The 25,335-nt window shown below is 41.4% G+C and overlaps 1 protein-coding gene across 1 annotated transcript in view; it reads right to left on the bottom strand.

The window, feature by feature from the left end:
- The window catches only part of PEX19 (peroxisomal biogenesis factor 19), a 743,396-nt gene that overhangs the window by 229,819 nt on the left and 488,242 nt on the right, over window positions 1–25,335 (bottom strand). The window contains exon 7 of the mRNA XM_044059399.1: window positions 12,281–12,325. Within this exon, the coding sequence (XP_043915334.1) occupies window positions 12,281–12,325 (45 nt within the window). The remainder of the gene's footprint in view (window positions 1–12,280; window positions 12,326–25,335) is intronic.

The following is a 25,335-nucleotide window of genomic DNA, read 5'->3' as shown; positions in this document are numbered from 1 at the left end:
GGTTTTGGTTGGCGGAAGTCCCCAGCCGGGGACGAAAGCAAAGATTTAGCCTTAGTAGGAACATTCAAGGTTTCCTTATGGGCTCTATGAGGGGTTGAGGCCTCTGACAAGGGAGATTTAAGAAGTCCCTTCAGTAACAGCTTGTTTTTCCTTTCCAACAAGGTTCTACTAGAAAAGTTATCACAAATAGTACAGAGAGGGTCAACAGACAAATGGGAAGCTCACAAACAACAAACACACACAGAGTGTGCATCAGAAGTAGGTAGTTTGTGTCCACAATCAGAACACCGCTTAAACCCCGGACTACCTTTCTTATCTGCCATGACAGCAAATTAATTAATAGAAAAGGTACCAGCAATGGTACAAGAGAGTACCCGAAAGTATGAGAGAAAAAGGAAAGGGATTACCGACAATGGTAAGCAGAGAACACCTCGTGGTAAAAGTGGTAAAGAAAGAAGCAGAAAAACCTGAAGAAATTATGTACGCTAGATGCGATAGGGTAAGAGATAATAAAATATAAACTTTTCTGACAGAAAAGTAATCTGTAAAACTATTAAACAACAAATGTCTGTACTTAGCTCAAGAGAAGTAGCCTGACACGACCAAATGGCAATGCGGCAAACGAAATCTGAGGTAACAGGGAGAGGAGGATTGTGGGTAAGAGTTTAGCTCGAGAGTTAGAAGCTGACGCGAACTTGGAAAATGGCCGTCTCAGTTCCGAGGTCAGAACAGATACCCATGCGTAAGGAATGAACGAGGATTAACAATATCAGATCATATGTTCGCAGTTACCTCTTTCTTCCTCATCAGACCTCCAACATTTGCCATCCACCTGAGGAAAATTTCTCTGCAGTCTGTTTTAGGTACAAAAACACCTATACAAACACTTCCAAGCATAAATTCTAACTTCTAGCCTTTGGTGTATACCAGAGAGTCATACATATATCCTTCCATTGTTTCCTTGTGAATTGCTTACCCGGTCTCTCCTCAATCTTTTCTACCCTCCTCTGATTGATTCTTATAGTTACTGTGTAATATTTTATATTCCCTACCAACTACACCTGGTTTACCAGCAGCTTCTGTTCTAGCTTCAACTTATAACTCTACCAGGTCAGATCTTTCACTTGGGATTCGCCTATCTTCGCTTTGCCCTACTCTGGACTGCAATCCCTTTCCGGGATTGATATCAAATGTCTCGCTGGCTGCTTACCATTCTTTTACTTTTCCCTCTTTAGTTACTTCCTCCCAATACCTAGGTTCCTTTGCCAGCTTTTTCCAATAAATACCAGCCCACTTTTGCCTACTTTCTGTACCCCTATATGTAGTCATCTCTAAAAGTAAAATCTCCTTTCTCCATTCTTATGTTGGCATAGTCTTAGAATAAAATATTCTTCTTCATTGCTATAATATTCTGTTTGGCAGTTATTCTCCTTAGGGATCTGCATCCAAAATCCCACTTTCTACTTCTTGAATTCCCCCTATTTCATCATCTCTTTCCACTTTAAATCGCAGCTTGTGTAAGGCATACAAGCGATAACTGTGCAGCTGTAAAATATCCCTTCAAAACAGGTAATCCCAAACCACCTTGATCTACTGGAAGGATCAACTTATCCCACTTGACTCTTCCCCTCACAGATAAATTCCTTCAACTCTTTATTAATTACTGTCCACATCTGCTCTGGTTGATAAAAATATACCTGACCTGTATATGTAAACTAAACGAACTAAAAACATTTTCACAGCGTGTACTTTGCTATCCATATCCATAAAACAGGACTTATATTTCTCTGTTTTGTATTATTTTTTGTTAGTCTCCTCCCATTTATCCTTAGCTGCCATAACACAATCATTTTAAATCCATATGTCAGAATACTTCATGTTATCATATCCCCATACATGTGGGTAACCACTGGACCAATTCATGCGTAGGTACATAGTTTACAGCTATAGCCTTTATTTTAGCTTCGTTAATTTTATATCCTGAAAACACCTCAAAATGTTCTACAACACTGAGATGTCCTTTTCTGGTTTTATCAGGTACACACACACACACAAACACACATGAGCACACAGACACGCGAGCACACACACACACACACACACACACACACACACACACACGTGTGTGTCTTGGTTACCTGTGAGAAAGCTGAACATAAAAACCAATCAACCTGACAAACATGAAATAAGAATTTGGTCCAAAGACCTGATTTTCCTCCTATTAACATTAAAGATCTTTACATCCATTCCTGGGACAAGGGGTTAGATTTATTTTTTGATAGTTTGAACAAATATGCCTTTTTGGGAAAAATATCAGGCTTATTGAGGAAATGATGGCTGCAGTTTTGGACAATAATTTTATATTTTTTGAGGGGGAGTTCTTCAAACATAATAAGGAAGTGGCCATGGGAACCTCCTGTGCCCCTGTCCGTGCAAACATGGTTATTCTGGCTTGGAAAAAACACTGTGTATTAAATTCTTCATTTTTTCAGTATACAGCTCTCTATGTTCGCTTTTTGGATGATATATTCATCCTCTGGAAAGGTTCGGTAGAGAACATTCACCAGTTTGTTAAATTTTTGAATAACTTCTCTGAATTTTTGGAGTTTCCTTACAAGTTTCATAGGGAGAGTATTAATTTTTAGATACATTCTTTGAACATACCCTTTGTGGCTTTAGATCAAGAGTTTATAGAAAGGCAACATTCAGCAATTCTTTTCTGGATTTTAACAGTTTTCATCCACTTAGTCAGAAAAAGAGCCTTGTTAAAATATAAGAATTACTAGGATGACTTCACATAGGGGCTGACTTGGAAACAGAATGTGATAAGATTACTAAAATGTTTTTAGGTAGCAATTACCCCCTTCCCTTGGTTAAACTTATTAGGGAATATGTTCAGGGTGAACAGGAAAGAAATATTTACCCCTGTTAGGGGTAGGGCTACAACAGGGGGTTAATAAAGATGAACAAGGAGAAACCCCAGAAAAAGCCATTTCTACCCGGTCTCACTCAACATCTTGCTTACATCTGCTATGACGCCACTCAAGCTGGCTGCTTTCCCTGACTTTTTCATCATTGCTATTCTTACTTCTTCTAGGGTGGGCCCCTCCTTCTTCTCTCATCATAGGCTGTGTCTTGGGAAGTACAGCTTCTGTACGTTTTTCATTATTCATTAGCTGCTGGAAGTACTCCTTCCACCTGCCTTTGATGTTCTGTGGACTGGTGAGTAGGTTGCTGCTGGCATCCCTAATAAAGGGTGTCTGACTATCTTCTTTGTCCTACTGTCTTTGTCTTGCAACCTCATATACTTTCTTTGTGCCACCTATTGACTCACTTTCTGGAAGCTGGTAGAGTGCCTCCGATGCCTTGTTCTTTGCTACTGCGACTTTAGCTTCTTTGTTAATCAAGCAGTAGTCCTTCCTTAGCCTGGTCTGTCATTTCTATCTTGCACTATTTCCTGCACTCCTCCTTTCTTTTGAGGACTTCTTGGACTTCTGCTTTCCAGTACCATCTTATTTATTTATTTATTTTATTTATTTATCATTTGTTGACTGGGAAAGTCTGACTAGGTTCCACAGAGCCTGTTTTCAGCGGAGGCCCGGGGAGAAATGCTCCAGATGCATGTCTTTGTACTGCCCCAGACACAGCCTATGATGAGAGAAGAAGGAGGGGCCCACCCTAGAAGAAGTAAGAATAGCAATGATGAAAAAGTCAGGGAAAGCAGCCAGCTTGAGTGGCGTCATAGCAGATGTAAGCAAGATGTTGAGTGAGACCGGGTAGAAATTAGAAGTTATGTACCTACCATAATGTTCCATGTTAGTTGTCTTCTCTCGCCTTCTTTCTTGCTGGATGGGTTCGGAGCCGATCCTCGGCTCCGACTTGGCACTTGCTTAGCTTGAGAACTCCTTTTACCAGCTCGAGGCAACCCTATATCCCATGATGCAAGGCGGGACTACCTCAGATCTCGTTTGGTAGCTAACCTACCCTGCTAAGGACTAACCTAATATGTTTTAGGAAAACCAAGTTCATAATAAAGGAGTCCTCTAATGAAGGCTCAGGAGGAAACAACCTGAGAAGAGGAACTCTTCAAGATCTGTCCAGGCCAGGGGAAGGAGGGAGAAAGAAGGCACAGAGAAGACAACTAACATGGAACGCTATGGTAGGTACATAACTTCTAAATGTTAAGTTGTCAATCTCGCCTTCATTCTTGCTGGATGGGACCAAGGCCCCTAGCACCTGTATCCCGGGTGGCTCAATGGAACAGACTCTTGAGAACTGTGGAACCAAAACTGGCCCTGTCTCTGGAGGCCAAATCTAACTTGTAATGAGAGACAAAGGTATGAGGAGTGGCCCAAGTAGCTGCTGCACAAATGGTATCAATGGGTAGTCTATCCTGAAAGGCTGCAGAAGTGGATAGACTCCTGGTTGAGTGTGCTTTCGGTTTAGAAGGTAGTTGCTTGCCTCTGAGAGAATACATATAAGAAATGGTGGAAGACAACCATCTGGATAAGGTCACTTTAGACACTGGGAGACCTTTCCTGTTTTCTGCATAGGAGACAAATAATTGGTCCGATTTCCTGAATTGTTTCGTTCTATGCAAATAGTACCTGAGCTGACGATGGACATCCAAAAAATGAAGCTTTTGTTCAGCTCTGTCAGAATAATTTGGGAAAAAGACTGGTAGATCGATGGATTGATTAATATTAGTTTGAGAAACAACTTTGGGGAGAAAGGACGGGTTCGTTCTTAAGGATACCCTGTCCTTGTGAAAACCAAGTAAGGAACGGATGCAGAGAGCTTGAATCTCGAAACCCTTCTTGCTGAAGTGACAGCTAGTAAAATATAGTTTTCCAGGTCAATAATTTCAATGAACATGAAGCAGACAGTTCGAAGGGGGGTAACATTAAGGATGCTAACATTAAATTTAGATCCCATTGTGGAGGAGGATGTTTTATTGGCGGCTTTAGGAGAAACACTCCTCTCAGAAAGGCCTTGCATAGTCTATGTGACATAATGTTATGATCTTGCAAGCCAACATGATACTTGGAAATAGCAGCCAGTTGAACTTTTACTGTAGATGAAGAAGATCCTGACTGAAAAACTTCAGCCAGGAAATCTAAAACAGAATGCACAGGAGCAGTAAAGGGATCAATATTTCTAGAATTTGCCCAAATGGAAAAACGCCGCCACTTGCTAGCATAAACGGTTCTGGTGGACGACTTCAAAGAAGCCACTAAGATATCTCTGACCGGATCAGAGATCATAGGAAGCCTGGCTAGGAAGGAAGTGGAGCAACCAAGCAGTGAGGTTGAGAGAATGAATGGCCCGGTGCTGTTGACTCGACTCGTCGATCATAAGATCCGGACTTGGTCCAGATGACAGGGCTGCACCTCGGGGTGACGATGGAGAGACGGAAACCAAATTTGTCGAGGCGAGTAAGGCAATGAGAATCAACTTGGCCCTCAAAACGGTGGCTTTCTGAATGACTTGTGGAATCAAGGGAAAGGAGGAAAAGCGACAGAAGTCCCCGGGCCAATCCTGGGTTAGACAGTCTCTCAGGGGTTGGCCTGGTAGGGAAAGAGGGTGAAAAATCGGGGCACTTGTTGTTTTGGGGTGTAGCAAAAAGATCGCAACAAGGTGTGCCCCACTTCAGAAAAATCTGGTCCACTACAGATTGATTGAGAGACCACTCGTGAGGCATGAGAATGGATCTGCTCAGCCTGTCCGCCAAGAGGTTGGACCTGCCGGGATGTGCGTTGCTATCAGAAACCGATGAGAGGAGATTGCCCATTGCCAAAGTCTGAGAGCTTCTCGACACGACGGATAGGACCTGGTCCGCCCTGCTTGTTGATGTACCAGACCACGGACATGTTGTCCGCTTGTACTGCAATAGTCCCTGGAAGAAAGTCGCTGAGGGCTTGCAATGTTAAAAGCACCGCTCTCATCTCCAGGACATTTATGTGCAGATGGTATTCTATGGGTTGCCACGTCCGTGGACCATCCTGCCTGATAATGCCCCCACCCGATCAGAGAGGCATCCGTAGTAACTGTGGCAACCGGAGGAGGGGAACAAAAGGTCGGCCCTGATGAAGAAGAGGGAAGATATCCACCAGTTCAGATGAGTCCTGCACGATTGTGTGACTAAGATTTCGTGCCTCATCGGAAGACTGTGGAACGACCACTGAGTGAATAACATCCACTGCAGAAGACGCATGTGGAAGCGAGCCAGTGGTAGAAGAACAATGGCCGCAGCCATAAGACCTAGAACCTTTAGTATCAATCTGGCTTTGACTTTGCTGCTCTGCAATAAAATCCAACGTATTTTTGGATGTCCAGAATTCTTTGATCTGTTAGTCTGGCTAACATTTTGACGGTGTTTAATTCTGCGCCTATAAAGGTGATAGATTGGCAAGGCCGCAGAGAAGATTTTTCAAATTCACTGAAATTCCCAAACTCCTGCATAGCTGCAGAGTGTAGTCTCTGGTCTGAAGAAGCTGACACCTGGTGGTGGCGGAGAGGAGCCAGTCGTCAAAATAAGGAAACACCTGGAATCCTTGACGTCTCAGATGAGCTGTGACCACTGCCATGCATTTGGTAAACACTCTGGGGCTGAAGTGAGGCCAAAGGGCAGGGCTCTGAATTGGTAATGACTGGTCCCTAGCCGAAAGCGGAGAAACCTTCTGGAGCACCTGTGAATCTTTATGTGATAGTACGCGTCCTGAAGGTCTATAGAGCACATCCAGTTGTCCTTGCCCAGAAAGGGCAGAATGGACTGAACCGTGACCATCCCGAATCTTGCCTTCTTGTCAAATCTGTTTAGACTGCTCAGGTCTAATATTGGTCTCCAATCTCCCTCCTTTGGGGACCAAAAGAATCTCGAGTAGACCGGATCCTACTTGGTCTGCAGGAACAGTCTGGACGGCTCTTTTTTCTAGGAGCTTTGAAACCTCCTGTTCTGCCAAATCCCTTTGACCGGGTGAGATGTCTGGAAGGGATTGTTGAGGTACGGGATACCTTCAAGGGGATTTTGTAACCCTCGGATATGATCGACTGTACCCACATATCTTGTGAAAGGGAATGCCAGGCTACTGGGTACAGCGAATACCTTCCCCCGACTGCCTCCAAGGGTGGACAGTCGGGCAACACCTCAGGGGTGCTGAAAGGGCTTCTCAGGAAGAGACTCCCTGTTGCCCTGGTTCTGAGGACCCCCCCCTGCCTCTAGGGCGGCCTATTATTGTTACCCCTCTGCCTCTGGGGTAAACTGACCACGTGTGTCCGTGTAGCTCCTTGGGCTTTATGGAACCACATCTTCCTCCCTTCTGACCCTTGGGATAGGGTCTAGAAGGGGTGGAAAAATGGACTCCAACGGCAGAAAGTTTTACCGTCCTGCTCACACCTGGTCAAGGTTTCCTTCACCTGAGGTCCGAACAAAGCCGAACCGTCAAAGGGGTATTGGTGAAGGACGCCCTAAAGGGGTCCGCAAAATTACAAAGCCGCATCCAGGCTTGACGCCTAAGAGCCACTCCTGTGCCTGCGCCTTTCGCTCCATCGGCTGCATAGGATATGAGCCGCATGGAGGAGTTGGTTAAGGAATTCAGGATTGCTAGCTGTGAGGCAATCTTTTCTTGAGCCCCAGCAGCAGAAGGATCCTGGACCACTTCACCTAGTTCCTTGAGAATATCTCTTTGAAGCCTGGTGAAGTGACAAAGGTAGTTCAGCTTAACGATAGCAAAGGTCGCTGAAGAAAACATCCGCTTTCCATACCTGTCCATGGTCCTAGAATCTTTGTTAGGAGGATGGACAGGTACTGAAGGATCCAGTTCCTTCTTAGTGGCCGCCGCCACCACTATAGCATCCACAGAGACGCCCCTTGGAAAGAAACTGCTTGTCCGTAGGGGCCGTAATAAATTTGGATGGTCTCCTGAGGACAGGTTCCACAGAATCTGGAGCCGCCCACGCCTTCCGAGCCACTACCTGCATACGTGGGTCGAAAGGCGGAGACACCCAGGAGGTGGAGGGTCGGGATCCAAAAGCCTCCAGGTATACCGACTCATCCTCGGAGGGGTCAATGGAGGGCCAATTCCCCTCTGTTGGAGGGGCTCAAGGATGTCTGAAAAGGGGACATCCTCAGGGGGGGATCGGGGGGAACCCTCCGACTCATCAAAGTCGGTATCAGATGTAGTAGACTCAGGGAGTCTGTGTGTTTCCTCTTACACGCCTCTTCCGAGGGGTTCCCCTGCAGGGTCAGGAGAAACCTCGGAAGAGGAAGATATTCCCAATGGGGAAACCTGGGGCGATGGATCCCTGGGCCTGAGAGCAAGAAGCGTCTACAGGCACCGAAGAGGGAGGAGCTAGAGGGATGGACCGCTGACCTGGCTCAGGTGCCAGGACACTCCTCATCACCTCAAAGGCTCCCTCCCGGGAGACCGGAATATTCCTGCCCGAGGAAATAGGAATTCCTGGCTCCACTGAGAGGGAAGGCTCCGAGGTCGATGTCGGTGCCGAGCTACAAAGCCAAGCCCGAGAGGGAGAGCGGGGTCGGACAAGGGTCCGATGCCACTAGCCCCTCGGAGCCGACAAGGGAAACTCGACGACCGGATCCTCCAAGGAAGGTTTCAAGGAGGAGATCGGAGCCAAGACGACGGAGCCGAAGGATGTATCGGTTCGCGCCACACAGTCGCTGTCCCGAAGCTCGGCCCAACTCTGGTGGGGAGTCGGAGGAGGAAGTTCAAGGGGTGAAGCAATAGCCAAAGTCTGCTGAGACGGGCTATGGAGCATTTGGGCCAGTGCCTGCGACTTTAAAAGCCTGCTTACCACCCTCTCTAAATCGTGGTCAGACAGCCTGGAAGATCTTCGCCTCCGATGACTCCGCTCCGACAAAAGAGGGGACCCGGAGCCGAGTGGATAGATTCCAAAGAAGGGGACCGAGATCTCTTCTTGGATGAAGTCATCGGAGCCGACGTCCTATGGGTTCCAGATGGAGCCGAAGGCTTATCGGCTCCGATACTGGATAATGTGTCGGCTCCAGCTGGAGCCGACAAGGCAACAGCAGATTGGGTGTCGGAACCGATCGAACCGACCTACCTGAGAAGAAGAAAGATCGGCTCCGGAGCGATCTCGACTCGGCGAGTCGGAGCCACCGGGGAAGGCTTGGAAGCTGTAGCCTGACCCTTAGATGGCTTGGAAGGCTTACTGGACCCAGGTTTAGTGGGTGAACCTTCCGGCTTTAGCAAGCCACGGAGGATTAATTTATTCCTCCTTTCCTGCAGGACTCGCTGGCTAAAAGAGTGACACAAAGCACAGGAGTCCTGCAGGTGTAAAGGCCCCAGGCAGTAAACACAAGAAGTGTGACCGTCTGTCAGAGACATTTTCTGACAGCACGAGTCACACTTCTTGAAGCCTGAGACCTTTACCTCCTTAGACATAGTCTAAGAAAAAGAGTAACAAAAATACTCACACACACACCCCAAAACAGTCACACAATTAATCCTACAAACACAGACACACCGATAGGGATTAATAAGGGAGGCCTAGGCATAACTGAAAATTTTTAAACTTTTTATAAAAGTAAAAAATTTTTTAACTATAAGGGGAATAGGGTGATTGTATGGACACTACACACTAAAAAATAGGAAAAGGGGAAGATAAACCCTGACTTAAGCTGTTTGAAAAACTCAAACTTACCTCAGCTGGCAAAAAAGGAGACCTCTTCGCAAAGCGGCAAACGAGATCTGAGGTAGTCCCGCCTTGCATCATGGGATATAGGGTTGCCTCAAGCTGGTAAAAGGAGTTCTCAAGCTAAGCAAGTGCCGAGTCGGAGCCGAGGATCGGCTCCGAACCCATCCAGCAAGAATGAAGGCGAGATTGACAACTTAACATTGGCTTTTTCTGGGGTTTCTCCTTGTTCATCTTTATTAACCCCCTGTTGTAGCCCTACCCCTAACCATCTTTCCTTGTGTGCCTTATTTTCATACCTGGCTCTGCCATAGATCTGTTCTGTAGTTCCCACACGTTTTGAAGAGCTGCCGTTCTTCTTCGACTCCATTTCCTTCTCTTCTTGGGGTGTTAGACCTCGGAGTAATTCCTTGAACTGTTGTGCTTTCTCTCCACTCAACTTCCAGATCTTCAGCCTCGTCTCTGTTGACCTTACAGCCTTCTCTGCCACTGCTTACAGATGATTGTGGCAACCAGTGGTTTATGCTGTGGGCCACCTGTTTAACTAGGGATGACTTTGCAACCAGTGATTCTACCCCAATGCCCTTTCCTTCTTACTAGGAGGCAGTCTATCTGTGTTGCATGTTGGCAACTTTTGTATGTGATCTTGTGATCGTTCCTTTTCTGAACCATGTGTTGGCTACTGCCAAGCCATTTCCCAGACTCAGTAGGTAGCACACTGAATGGCCTCTCCTTTATTCCTGTTGCCCCACCCATGTGGACTCAGGCAGTCCTCATATCCTGTTCTGTCTGTCCTGATATGTGCATTCAAGTCATCCATTATCAACACCAATTAATGTTGTCTTGCTTCTTCTAGAAAGTCCTTCAACTGCTGTCTGAATACACTTTTTCTCACTATCACAACTCTGCTGTGGGGCACAGGCTAAAATATTGAAGACTATCCTATCATTAGACTGGAATCTGATTGACATAAGTCTGTAACTAACTCTGATGACATCCATTACTACCTTCTGAAGCCTTTCCATCATAGTTCCCACACCATTTCTAGGCTCACTTCCCCCTGAGTAGTAGACTCTGAATCGCAAGCCAAGTGGCTTCGCTGCACTGCCCTTATATCTTGTCTCCTGGATACACAGGCTGTCCAGCTCCCATCTTACCATCATGTCATCCACTTATAAGCTGTGCCTTGTCAGTGAAACATTGAGTGTAGCAATTCTTAGTTCTTGATTGGCAGGTTGACTGGTTCTACATACAGCTTTTGCTCAAAACAGTTATCCCATATAACCCACACTCTGGCCAGCTGGGGCACATACAGCCCTCCCACTGTTAGCATGGGTCCCTGGTGTAGGTCACTGGAGGCCAGGTCCTCAATCCACTTATCACTGGCAAATACTCATGCTCATTTAGTGACATTAGTCAACACGACCGAATCACCTAGAACCATATTTTATATCATCGAGTGGCTAGCCCTGCCACTACTAGCCAGTAACTGACTTTACTAAAACTAGCAAGAGTTACTGGCTCTTATCTCTCAGTTTTTTTTTCCACTGGGAGAGCTGAAATGAAGCTGTTGATAAGTGTGCAGGCATCTTGGAAGCACCATTTTAGTTCCATTTTTTTGTTCAGAAAGACAGGGGTTACATGTCCTTTCCATAGAAACAAAATAGCTTTAATTAAGATATATCAACGTACACTAGTTGATTTTCCACACACAAAATAATTAAATTAGTTTTTCCATGTGTAATGAAAGTTTCTAAGGAACAAGATCTTAATTACATTGGCGTTTTACCACACACAGAAAATAAGAGTGACTATAACAGAGATCTTACATATATCTAACTGTTTACATATTTAATACTTTCTTCATTGCACAGTTTTGTACAGCTGCTCCTTTTAAAGTACACTTTATCTGCATTTTATGACCTGTTAGCTTCATGAAGCAAGAAATTACATTTTATATTTCAATGTATTTAGTTCTGTGGCTGTCACAGAAGGACCGTGGGTACTATTGTTTACTACCAAAACCAGCAGTAGTTACAATTTATACTGGTGGCTGTAAATAGTCAATTCCATTAGAAAGGGGGGGGGGCTGGTACTCCTTTAAGCTCTACCCGGGACCAATTTTGAAGGTTGCTCGGGGGGGGTGTCAGCCTCCTCACTAACAAAACTGATAAGCAGTACCTGACTGTCTGAAGTAACCTGTCACATGGTTCATGACCGTGTGTAAACTGACTGATACACAAATCATTCAAAACTATTGCCATCTACAAGTATCAGATGCCACCAGACTACCTGTGGGCAGAATTCCTTACAACTGATGACTGCAACAGTCAACAGTACTTTGAATACCTACTTCAGTTGCTCCTTAGCAAGCATGATACTGCTGATGCCCTACTGCTCGTCTGGAAGATATTAAAAAGGTTATGACAACAATCTACCTTTTTTTGATTAGTCTTGAATACTACATGTTACTCGTGATTCGAACTGTACCTCGGCTGATTAAATCTTGCAAAAGATACTGCAAAATAAACAGCATTAAAAACAGAAAACAACACCATAACATAGAGAACAGGACCAGGACACAACAGTGAAAGAGATTACTTACAGAGTCCCCAGCTAGTTCCTTTGGAGGATGTCCAAGGTCTTGGAGCTGGAAAAGAACAGATCATAGTAAGCAGCTAAGATAACACTATTATTAAACAAGCGCTAATATTCAGACATTATATCATACAACATATAAAAACAGGAATAAAACATCAAGTCGGTAGACCTGCACTATTGCCAAGAATCGGCAAACCCAATACTACAGTAACCTGAAACAAAAATGAAAACTTCTTTGCAGCATTCATAATCATAGGTTCATAGGTTCATACTAGGCTATCTGCCCTAGGGCATTTATAAGCCTAGCCAGAATGTGTTTGGCTTTCGCCACCCATTTTAAATTTATTTTGCTATGCCCTTTTTCGAGGTTAGTATACTGTGCCTCTGTCTAACAGTGACACAGAAGTGATACCCGGGGTAAACCTACGATCTCCCATCCACTCATCAAGATTCCTCTTGAAGAGAGTCAATGAGGGACTCTGCCTAACCTGGACTGGGACTTTATTCCAGAGTGAAGGGAGCCTCTGGGTTATGAATCTGTCCCTCCAGCATGTCCTATTTATTTCAGTGCTGAGGTTCAAGTCTCTCGAGCGTAGCTCGATGGGATTTGGATTTTCTGAGGTGCAGCATGTCCATTAATTCCGGGTTGGACATGGCTTTATCGTCAGGCACAGATCGCCTCTGAACAGGCGGTATGCCACTGAGTAGAGCTGGAGTTTCTTTAACCGGGCAGCATATGGCATCTGTTTGAGCCATTTGATCCTCTTGGTGAGGTACTTTTGGGGTCTTTCCAGTTGCTGCAGGTGTCTGGTAAGGTACATCCCAAAAGGGGCATTGTACTCAATTATGGGTCTGATGAGGGATGAGTAAAGAGGCACGATGACCTCCCTGATCTAGATGTGAATCCCTTCATGATTAGGTGGGCTATATAAAATGTTTTCTAACAACTTTGGCCACGTGGTTGTCAAATGAGAGATTGCTATCAACTTGGGTCCCCAGGTCCCTAATTACTTCTTCTGTACTTAATGGATTACCACCTATGTGGTAATTTGTGGGCACTTTGTTTTTGCCAAAGGGGATGACTATACACTTTTTGGCATTTAGCTTGAGGCCATGGCTCTGGCACCAGTTGTCTGTTTCTATGAGGCCCTTTTGGAGGATGCTTGTGTCGGCTGGAGAGTCGATTATGGCGCCCAGTTTGCAGTCATCTGCGAACTTGGTCAGCCACAGTCCTTCCGTGTTGGCCTGTACCTCCGAGAAATATATACTGAACAAGAGAGGTCCCAGGACTGAGCCTTCTGGGACACCACTTGTAACTGGTTTGGAGTCTGACATGGCTCCAGCAATTCTAACCATGTGGATTCTGTCCTTGAGCCAGTTTGCAATCAGGTTTTAAGAGGCAGGATCTGCCCTTAACAAAGCCGAACTGGGTAGGATCCAGTGTCTGTAGGTCCCCAATATCTTTATTTATGAGGTCCATGATGATCCTTTCCATAGCTTTGCAGACCAAGCTAGTCAGGCTTATGAGGCGATAGTTTCCAGGATCCGTTGAGGCACCACCTTTATGGAGAGGGACCACTGTTGCTGTACGCCACTCTTTGGGCACATATCCTGTAGTAAGGTTGAGATTGAACAGTAGTTTTATGTTTGGGTTTAGCTCTTCTTGGAGTTCATGTAGGACGCAGCCCGGGACACCGTCTGGTCCCATTGATGCTGTGTTTTTTGCTTTGGAGAGGGCGGCTCTTACCTGAGCATCTGAGATGTCAGGGGGGCAGCATTCTGCTGGGATAGATATCTGCCCTTTGGTGGGAGGGGGTGGAGAAGTTTGCGCTGAACCTGTCAGCTAGGATGTTGGCAATGTCTGTGGGTTCAGTGTATTTTTTGTCATTTTGGACTAATTCTGAGAATATCTGGGAATTACCACCCAGGTTCCTAACATAACTAAAGAAAGCCTTGTGATTATCCTTAGTGTCCTGTGCAATTTTTCTCTTGAAGCTGGCCTTAGACAATTTTATGAGTGCCCGTAGTTTTTTGCTAATACTGATCAGTGATCCCTTCCCTTTTTGGGATTTTGCTCTATCATTTAGTAGCTTCCTCCTTCTATTGTATAGTTTGTTTATGGCTGGGGTCCACCAGACAGGATGTCTACCTTTGGAGGATTGGGTCTTGGTTTTATTTGGGATCGCATGATCCATGCATTCCTGAAGGTGTTCATAGAATGCGTTTATAAAGGATTCTGCGGTCTGGGCGTATTTTCCACAGGCCGGGGCTTTGAAGGATTCCACCTCGGTTTTGAGGAGTGTGAAATTTGCTTTAGAGAAGTTTTTCACTGTGGTTTTCTGGGCAGGGGGTGGGGTCGGGATGTGAATATCCAGTGAGATTAGTTTATGGTCTGATCTTACCAGTGAGGGATACACTTCTGGTCTGGAGCATAGAGTCCCCATGTTGGTGATGATCAGGTCCAGTATGTTTTCCCCTCTTGTGGGAGTGGTAACAAGTTGTTCCATAGCATTTGAGTTTATAAATTCTAGGAACCTTTGGGCTAGGGTGTTGGAGCTAGAGTAATGCTCCCAGTCTATGTTTGGGTAGTTGAAGTCGCCCAATATAATGGTGTTTGGAGAGACCTTCATATTTTCCAGTGTTCTCAGGAAGGCCGAGTGGGGTTCCTGGGTTTGGGAGGGTGGTCTGTAGCAGGCTATAAACTGGAAGGCAGTTTTACCCACTGTTAGTTGCACATGGATAGTCTCTGATGCTTTGTGCTTTGCCACCAACCTGGAGGTGTGGGTATCTTTGATGAATATCGATACTCCCCCTCCTTTTGTGGTTCGGTCCAAGTTTTGGGCCCGAAAAGCATGGTATGAGGTATAACCTGGTAGTGCTGGGGTGCTCTCGGGAGCCCTGAACCAGGTTTCTGTTACTGCACAGATATCGATGTTCTCCGTGCTAAGGAGAGTTTTGAGTGCGTGCATCTTGAGGTTTAGACTTCTGGCGCTGAGTAGCATTACTCTTAGTTTCTTATCCCTTGTGATACCTATGGAGGTGGGTTTGTCTTTTGAGCCTTGCCTAAAAAAGGCACTATGGGGGTAGCAAGAGCCTTTGCCATTATCCGAAAGCCCAGGAGTGACAGGTGCAAGCCGTCCCTAGCGAAGCATCGTGGCTTGTCGAGCATATCATCCCAAGCTGACAGGCATTGGATCCCCTTTGAATGACACCAGTACTTAAGCCAGTTGCTGAAATTGATCATCTTGTCTTCATATTGTGGCATCATTCTTGGTGAGGGTAAGATGCTACTCAAGGTCAGGGTCATACCGGCCTGGGCTACATGCTCAGAGAGCTCCTCTATGTCTCTTTTCATGTAGTCCAGGGAGGTACGTCTCAGGTCATTCACACCAGCATGGACAATGACTGAGTCATATTTGTACTTGCCTTGGAGTGACCTGAGTGCTTGTGTTATGTGGCGGATCCTAGCCCGACAGGCTGCTCACCGTGACCCTCTCCTTGTTCAGCCTGGTGAGGGGCGTCAGTGTGCCTGACGATAGAGTCACCTATTACAAGTGTATCAGGTGTGTTGTTTAGTCTTAAGGGCTGTGACTGTTCGGCACACTGGCTTTGTGAGATATGTGTTGCACGTGTTTTGTTTTGGGGTAGCGGTTGCTTGGGTGTCTGCTTTGGAGGTCTCTGCTGCTTAGGCAGATCTTTATTTAGAGCCTCTGAGTATGTTTTTGTGTGATTATGTGTTTGGTTTGCTGTCGTGGTAGGTCTATGTGAGACTGGAATTGTAGTGAGTGTGGTTTCCTTCTCCTCCTGACTGGTTATGCCAGTACTGAGTTGAGAGAGCTTAGCCTCCAGTTTGGCTATATGGTTGCATCTCTCACATGTGTTGGAATTTGTTGGGAGGAGGAGAGGGTTGTCTGTGTACATGAGGCAGTTGTAACATTGCCTCAAGATTCCCAGATTCACCAGCTGGACCAGAGAGGAGACTGACAAGTGACCTTTGGACATGCTAGAATAATATTGGGAATTCCTTTATAATTGAAAACAAGGGCCAGTGGGGAGTGAGCGTGTAGTGCTTTTAATTTTTAGTGCTGACTTATATAATTGTTTTAGTGAGCAAGTGCCAGGTAACTTAAGTGCAATGTGTTACAGGTAACTTAAATGCAAAAACGACAAACGGTAACTTTCTTTCAAGTGAAACAAGGAAATAAGTACAGTAAGCAATGCAGATATCACTAGTGATCTACAGAAGCGCTGAGAAGCCGCGTATTAGGTGGAATTAGCGTTCAGGAAATAACAAGCAAACAAACAATAAGCATATAAACAAAGCTAGATTCAGCAGGCCTGGATCTAGTCTATGCTACAGCAAACAAGGTGTACCAATTTCAGTAAGATACAGTTCAAATATTCAGGCACTATAAACCTTTAACCAGAAATTCCCAGCTCAGAAGGGCAGAGTCCAGCCTCTTCTCCCACAAGAGTGCAGACCACGAACCTTCTTAATGTAAAATAACTGGCCTGAAGCCCAAGTGCTTAAACCAGAACTAATACACTTTAAGAATGACAGACACTGGGCTCTCAATCAGCAGTTCCCAACTTAGAAGGATGAAAGCTACCTGTCCTGCCACCACAGTGCATGCCACAAACCTTCCTAATGTAAAACAACTGGTCTGAAGCCCAAGTGCTTAATCCAAAAGACTTAGAATGACAGCTACACTTTAATCAAGTTACTACCAAGCAGTAATAAATACAATTGAATACTTTAGAGAATGCCTGGATTAGTGCTCAAGTTACACAAACAAAGCAAGATCCAGCAGGCCCGAATCCAGTCTATGCCACAGCAAACAAGGCGCACCAACTTCAGTAAGAAGCAGTTCAGATATGCATGCACTATAAGCCTTTAACCATAAATTCCCAGCTCAGAAGGGCAGAGTCCAGCCTCTCCTCCCACAAGAGTACAGACCACGAACCCTCTTATTGTAAAATAACTGGCCTGAAAGCCCAAGTTCTTAAACCAGAATTAATACACTTTTAGAATAACAGACACTGAGCCCTCAATCAGCAGTTCCCAACCTAGAAGGATGTAAGCTACCTGTTCTGCCACTACAGTGCAGACCACAAACCCTCTCAGTGCAAAACAACTGGTCCGAAGCCCAAGTGTTTAAACCAAAAGGCTTAGAATGAGTTACACCAAGCAGTAATAAATACATTTGAGTACTTTTAAGATGATGCAAAAGTAAAATAAAGTAGGTAAAAACAGAAGTACAGTAAAAGCAGAGGAATTTGTTTTTTTCTGAACAAGTGCTGAGATCAAAGAAACAGATTTGAGTGCTGAAACTAGAAAACTGGCTAGTTATAAGAAAAAAAAATAAGCTAGAAGGCTTCCCTCCAACACAGAAGGGCTTTGGGCCTCAGAAGACTACAAATAGTCTATACCACTTAACAGGAAAGGCAGGAAACAAGCTTAAATTTTTTTTTTCCTGTTTCTCAGATGCTCTCTTTGTACACAGTAGGAGTGCTTGAAATCAGAATATGATCTCACTGCACTCAGTTGAGTAAGCAAATGAGATGGGCCCAGAAGGAGTATCCAAACACAAATTTACAAGAGGGGCGGGCAGTTTCAAGGCCACTAAGATTAACACCAAAACAAAAACAGGGAGGCTGGGTGGGACTAACTGAAGAGCAGAGTCAAAACTTCCAGTTCAGTTAATATTCCTGCAACACAGTTAAAATCAATTCAAATACTGTATTTTTGAAAAAAAAAAGTGCAGATAAAGGTACTTAAATTCTCTTATACGTCCAGTTGAATACAGCTAGTTCTTAGCCGGCCAAAGCTGAGGTTTTTAAGCAGAAAATATTTCACACTGTACCACTTAAATAGGCAAGGACAGAAAATCAAAGAATGTGGCTACCCCACACCTGTAATTACTAGCAAATAACAAAATTCAGCAAACACTGACTAACTTCCAGTTCAGTTAATATTCCTGCAACACAGTTAAAATCAATTTAATCCATGCATAAATTTAATCCATGCATAAATTTTAAATCTCACAGTAAAAACTATTTATTTCTTGGTTTTCTAGTCCGGATTAGTCCGACTGGGTCATGGTAGTCCCAGAGGCCCATGAAGAAAAGCTCCAGTTACAAAACAGACAGTTTTATACAATAAAGATAAAGGTAAAGTTACAATATGGGAATACAATATCTGAAAGGCAGCTACACTACAAAGAAACAGTCACTACTTATTATCATATAACAAAAACTGGTATATACAAGTTAGGTTTAAAATGTCAAATTAAAATTTTACATTTAGGGGTAGAAGAAATACAAGATAAAAGGTGTGGGAAACTTGAGCATTTATTTCTTTTCCAGGAAAAGGCATCTGGGAACTGAAATACCCATTTTCAGCAGAAGCCTGGGGAGAAAAAGTTCACAAAACGACGAAAATACATTTTACAATTCAAAAGAAAAATGGTCAACAAACATTTTATTTTCTGTTTTTGTCATGTTGTTGTTTTTATTAACTTTATGTCCAGCGAGCCATCGTATAATTTGCCTAGGATTTTTAGGCAAGAATATAATGATTCTAGACAACGTAGTATGCTATACAAATGGGTGAGAAGGTTTTAGATTGTGATGCTGCTCTCCGAGAATTGGAAACTATGAAACCTTGGGATAATTTTTTTCTTAGAAAATAAAGGGAGAACCAATAATCAGTTTTTGGCTATTGGACAGAGTACAGTTGGTGTGTTACCTGTGGAGATGCAAAAAGTGTATGACCAGCTGGAATGGTTAATGAATACGGAACTAATGGTACATTTCAACATTCTAAGTCTACAACGGTATTTGGAGTTGGATGTGACACCTAGAGGACTGAGAGCATTTAAAAGCCCTTCAAAACCTTTTGACTCAAATCATGATGATGAGGACAAAGTTTCAGATGTGATGGGTGGCCACAGAGTACCATAGAGTGAGTCAATATTCTTGTGGAACGGGACTTACTTAAACAACGGAGACTGAGAGATGAGATCTCATCGGTCTGGGATTCTCTGTCAGCCAGCATGTCTACTGGTAAGCTGGAACAGTGCTTGACTGATATTAATGTTAAATTGGCTGAGGCAGAGAAATGACTGTTAAGCATGAAAAAGAATAAACTGGTTAGAGATTTGAAAGATTACAAAAATGGTTCCGCTTTCATCTGGAGAACTAATAAAATCGATGATGCAATAATGTCCGTTTCTGGGAACTGGAAGAGGATGCGGAACATCATGGAGGTGCAATGGCGTCTTCAGAGTATACGGAGGAGTCTACGGATTGGGATAGTGATTATATGGACTATCCCGAGTTACTGGCAGCACAAGAACTAAACTACATGCAGCAGACTTTCCTAAAGAACGGAAGAAAACAGTAAGAAAAGAGGGAGGAATTCGCATGAATGAAATAACGGGTTTCATAAGTATGGACAGCAACAGCAACAGCACCCGCATCAACAATAGCAGCAGCAAAAGCACAAAAGATTTAAAAAGAATTGATAGAGTGACTGATTTTCTTGAAAAAGGTTTAATACTTGATTATATTATTAATTTATCAGGTTATGTGTTAAGTGATTGCAAAACAGCTATACTACATATTGGTCTCAAGTTTGTTCCTATTGTTATGCCTAGGCTTTATAGGATTAAGATATTTTTTGCTTAGTATGGAAAGTGCATTTATGGAATTTCTTTTATTATAATAAGGATTACAGTGTTGCTGAACACTAGACAAATGAATCAGATGAAATGTATTTTAAGTTTTCATTCATGTTTTTCTGATCTAGGTGGTTATGATGAACCTAATGCCTATTGCCTACTTGACACTAGTACTGTACCTTATAAAACGGATTTTATTCCACCTTTCACACATGATGGAGTACAACAGCTCTCCATAATGTTAAATTTTGCAGCTTAGAGCTCTTTTAATAATGAAGCAATATAATTTAACTAAACACAGTTAAAAGTATCAATAATTATTAAGTAAAGGCTATAGGTTGGGATATTTTTCAGAGGAAGATGTGAATAAAAAGTTTACTGTAGAGGAATGTGAAATAGCCAGTTTTTTATGGTCTCCCCAAAGTATATAAAAATATTAATAAATCCCCCAGGTAGACCGATTTATTTATTTATTTATTCCAGTTTGATGACCGGGGAGGTCCACTGGGCTCGGGGAGCCCGTTTTCAGTGAAGGCCCAGGGAGAAAAGCTCCAACAACACATAGTTACATGAATAAATACTTAGAAACTTTGCATAACTGACAATAAACATGTAGCATTCATAAAGAAACAAACAATTACAATTTTGTTTAGGTGTAAAAAACAGGTAAATGGTCTTGAGGCTAGATTTTACAGTATAGTTATTTATACATAATACAAATGAGCAAGGTTAGCTAGGTGAGAGGGTAACCAAAATTAAATAAGTATGGAAAAAAACCCACCCAAACGGGCCCCCCCCCAAAATAAACCCAAAAGCCCAAAAAGAAAAATTTAAAAAAAGAATTTGATTAAAGGGGGGTTTTGGATTTTCTTGGGGGAAAAAAAAAAGGTTTAAAAATTTTTTTTTTTAAAAAAAAAAAGAAAAAAAAAAAAAAAAAAAAAAACAAAAAAAAAAAAAAAAAAAAAAAAAAAAAAAAAAAAAAAAAAAAAAAAAAAAAAAAAAAAAAAACAAAAAAAAAAAAAAAAAAAAAATAATAAAAAAAAAAAAAAAAAAAAAAAAAAAAAAAAAAAAAAAAAAAAAAAAAAAAAAAAAAAAAAAAAAAAAAAAAAAAAAAAAAAACAAAAAAAAAAAAAAAAAAAAAAAAAAAAAAAAAAAAAAAAAAAAAAAAAAAAAAAAAAAAAAAAAAAAAAAAAAAAAAAAAAAAAAAAAAAAAAAAAAAAAAAAAAAAAAAAAAAAAAAAAAAAAAAAAAAAAAAAAAAAAAAAAAAAAAAAAAAAAAAAAAAAAAAAAAAAAAAAAAAAAAAAAAAAAAAAAAAAAAAAAAAAAAAAAAAAAAAAAAAAAAAAAAAAAAAAAAAAAAAAAAAAAAAAAAAAAAAAAAAAAAAAAAAAAAAAAAAAAAAAAAAAAAAAAAAAAAAAAAAAAAAAAAAAAAAAAAAAAAAATTTTTTTTTTTTTTTTTTTTTTTTTTTTTTTTTTTTTTTTTTTTTTTTTTTTTTTTTTTTTTTTTTTTTTTTTTTTTTTTTTTTTTTTTTTTTTTTTTTTTTTTTTTTTTTTTTTTTTTTTTTTTTTTTTTTTTTTTTTTTTTTTTTTTTTTTTTTTTTTTTTTTTTTTTTTTTTTTTTTTTTTTTTTTTTTTTTTTTTTTTTTTTTTTTTTTTTTTTTTTTTTTTTTTTTTTTTTTTTTTTTTTTTTTTTTTTTTTTTTTTTTTTTTTTTTTTTTTTTTTTTTTTTTTTTTTTTTTTTTTTTTTTTTTTTTTTTTTTTTTTTTTTTTTTTTTTTTTTTTTTTTTTTTTTTTTTTTTTTTTTTTTTTTTTTTTTTTTTTTTTTTTTTAAAAAAAAAAAAATTAAAAAATTTAAAATCAGGGTTTAATTTTTTTTTTTTGGTTATGATTGCAAAACAGCTATACTACATCTTGGTCTCAAGTTTGTTCCTATTGTTATGCCTAGGCTTTATAGGATTAAGATATTTTTTGCTTAGTATGGAAAGTGCATTTATGGAATTTCTTTTATTATAATAAGGATTACAGTGTTGCTGAACACTAGACAAATGAATCAGATGAAATGTATTTTAAGTTTTCATTCATGTTTTTCTGATCTAGGTGGTTATGATGAACCTAATGCCTATTGCCTACTTGACACTAGTACTGTACCTTATAAAACGGATTTTATTCCACCTTTCACACATGATGGAGTACAACAGCTCTCCATAATGTTAAATTTTGCAGCAGAGTCGCTCTTTAATGAATGAAGCAATATAAAGAAGCAGTTAAAAGTATCAATAATTATTAAGTAAAGGCTATAGGTTGGGATATTTTTCAGAGGAAGATGTGAATAAAAAGTTTACTGTAGAGGAATGTGAAATAGCCAGTTTTTATGGTCTTCCCAAAGTATATAAAAATATTAATAATACCCCAGGTAGACCAATTTATTTATTTATTTATTCCAGTTTGATGACTGGGGAGGTCCACTGGGCTCGGGGAGCCCGTTTTCAGTGAAGGCCCAGGGAGAAAAGCTCCAACAACACATAGTTACATGAATAAATACTTAGAAACTTTGCATAACTGACAATAAACATGTAGCATTCATAAAGAAACAAACAATTACAATTTTGTTTAGGTGTAAAAAACAGGTAAATGGCCTTGAGGCTAGATTTTACAGTATAGTTATTTATACATAATACAAATGAGCAAGGTTAGCTAGGTGAGAGGGTAACCAGGAGTAAAAGTGGGGGAGACCTTGAGAGGTATAGGGTGAAGAGTACAGCTTCATTTCCTGTTTGAGTAAAGGTGAGAATGAAGAAAAGTTAGTATGATAGTATCAGCTTAAAACTATTTTTTTATACAAAGTTGGTATATTTTTTTTCCATAACTATTTATTGAAAGTGGTTAAAAAAACAGCCATCATATAATAAAGGATCTGATAATTTTTTGTTAAAGATTCAGAAACCTAAAAAAATGTAGGACATAACCTATACAGCTACTCACCCGCCATTCAATGGAATAAGCTTACCATGACCTGAGAAGCATACCTCAGGTCTACAAATTCAAGAAATCTCTCAAAGAATACCTAAACCACACCTGGATATGTCACTGTAACCACCCCACCTGAATCCAGTCCTCTCGCCATCTCTCTCCTTTATTCCTCTTTCCTTCCCAACTCTAATTACCTTCTTTTACTCTCCAGTTAACTTGTGATTCTACCTAATAAGCACCTGACTCTCCTCTTCTACGTCTCCTGAGTGTTCCTGACTTCCACTGCACTCTCTCTTAATCTGCTAATATCTACTCTTCCTGTTGCCTACTATTTGTAACTGATCAAAACACTTAGTCCCATTATCTCCTTTTCTACATGTCTGTGCATTCAGTATGTTAATCTGCTTAACTATACTGTATACAAGTCTAGCTTTCTTTACTGTTGTCACATATATTGCTATTCTTATTGTATTATACACTTATTGTAACATGCATCTCTCAGTTATATTTGTACTCTTGGAGCTTCTGCTGAAAAAGGGCTTTGTCCCAGCGATATATATATATATATATATATATATATATATATATATATATATATACATACACATATATATGCATATATATATATATATAAAATACTTATTCAAACATTCAAAATATCGAATACCGTATGTTCGAGACCATATGGTCCATTTTTGAATGTTCAAATATATAACAAAAAAAAAGAAAAAAGAAAAACATACCTTAACGGTGCGAGCAGGGGGGGGGGGGGCAAGCCCACCTGCACCCCCCTACTTAAATATACCAACTCCGAGACTGCACTTCAGTGCAGAAAAGCGAAAGTCTCCCATTCTGCACCGTACAGCGCAGCTAATATACCAACTCAGAGACCGCACTTCAGTGCAGAAAAAGGGAAATTCTCCCATTCTGCACCGTACTGTGCAGTTTAAGTCAACCTTCGAACACTTGAAATGTCGATCATATGGTCTCGACCATATGACGTTCAACATTTCAAGCGTTCGTTTGACATAGACCCGCAGATGGATTATCCCGGTCAACAAATGTCAAATAAATAAAAATAAAGGATACATTTGATTTTTTTTGAGTAAAATAACACATATACAACAGGGAAGGGGATACGTGTTCATAGGTTCATACTAGGCTATCTGCCCTAGGGCATTTATAAGCCTAGCCAGAGTGTGTTTGGCTTTTGACACCCATTTTAAATTAATTTTGCTATGCCCTTTTTCGAGGTTAGTATACTGTGCCTCTGTCTAACAGTGACACAGAAGTGATACCCGGGGTAAACCTACGATTTCCCATCCACTCATCAAGATTCCTCTTGAAGAGAGTCAATGAGGGACTCTGCCTAACCTGGACTGGGATTTTATTCCAGAGTGAAGGAAGCCTCTGGGGTATGAATCTGTCCCTCCAGCATGTCCTATTTATTTCAGTGCTGAGGTTCAAGTCTCTCGAACATGTAGCTTGATGGGATTTGGATTTTCTGAGGTGCAGCATGTTCATTAATTCCAGGTTGGACATGGCTTTATATGTCAGACACAGATCGCCTCTGAGCAGGCGGCATGCCACTGAGTAGAGCTGGAGTTTCTTTAACCGGGCAGCATATGGCATCTGTTTCAGCCCTTTGATCCTCTTGGTAAGGTACTTCTGGGGTCTTTCCAGTTGCTGCAGGTGTCTGGTAAGGTACATCCCAAAAAGGGCATTGTACTCAATTATGGCCCGATGAGGGATGAGTAAAGAGGCACGATGACCTTCCCTGATCTAGATGTGAATCCCTTCATGATTAGGTGGGCTATATAAAATGTTTTTCTAACCACTTTGGCCACGTGGTTGTCAAATGAGAGATTGCTATCAACTTGGGTCCCCAGGTCCCTAATTAGTTCTTCTGTACTTAATGGATTGCCACCTATGTGGTAATTTGTGGGCACTTTGTTTTTGCCAAAGGGGATGACTATACACTTTTTGGTGTTTAGCTTGAGGCCATGGCTCTGGCACCAGTTGTCTGTTTTTATGAGGCCCTTCTGGAGGATGCTTGTGTCGGCTGGAGAGTAGATTATGGCGCCCAGTTTGCAGTCATCTGCGAACTTGGTCAGCCACAGTCCTTCCATGTTGGCCTGTACCTCCGAGAAATATATACCGAACAAGAGAGGTCCCAGGTCCCATTGGTTTGTAGTTGAAGTTTACACAAACACAATAAACATAATAATGGGATTGAAGCTCTAGAATTTCCATTAGGAAATAGCCCAGTAGCTACGTATATAATAGAACTGGTGTACTTTAGCTTAAGACATAATTTCTTTGAGTTTAATGGTACACTGTATCACCAAAAACAAGGGACAGCCATGTGGGCACCTTTTGCCCCCATGTATGCGAAGATCATGATGGGTC

This window comes from Protopterus annectens, chromosome 17.part0, assembly GCF_019279795.1.
Source record: "Protopterus annectens isolate FY-2018-M chromosome 17.part0, PAN1.0, whole genome shotgun sequence".
In the NCBI taxonomy this organism is placed as follows: domain Eukaryota; kingdom Metazoa; phylum Chordata; order Ceratodontiformes; family Protopteridae; genus Protopterus; species Protopterus annectens.
Note: the sequence above shows the minus strand (reverse complement) of the source record. Positions and strands in the feature narration are given on the sequence as shown.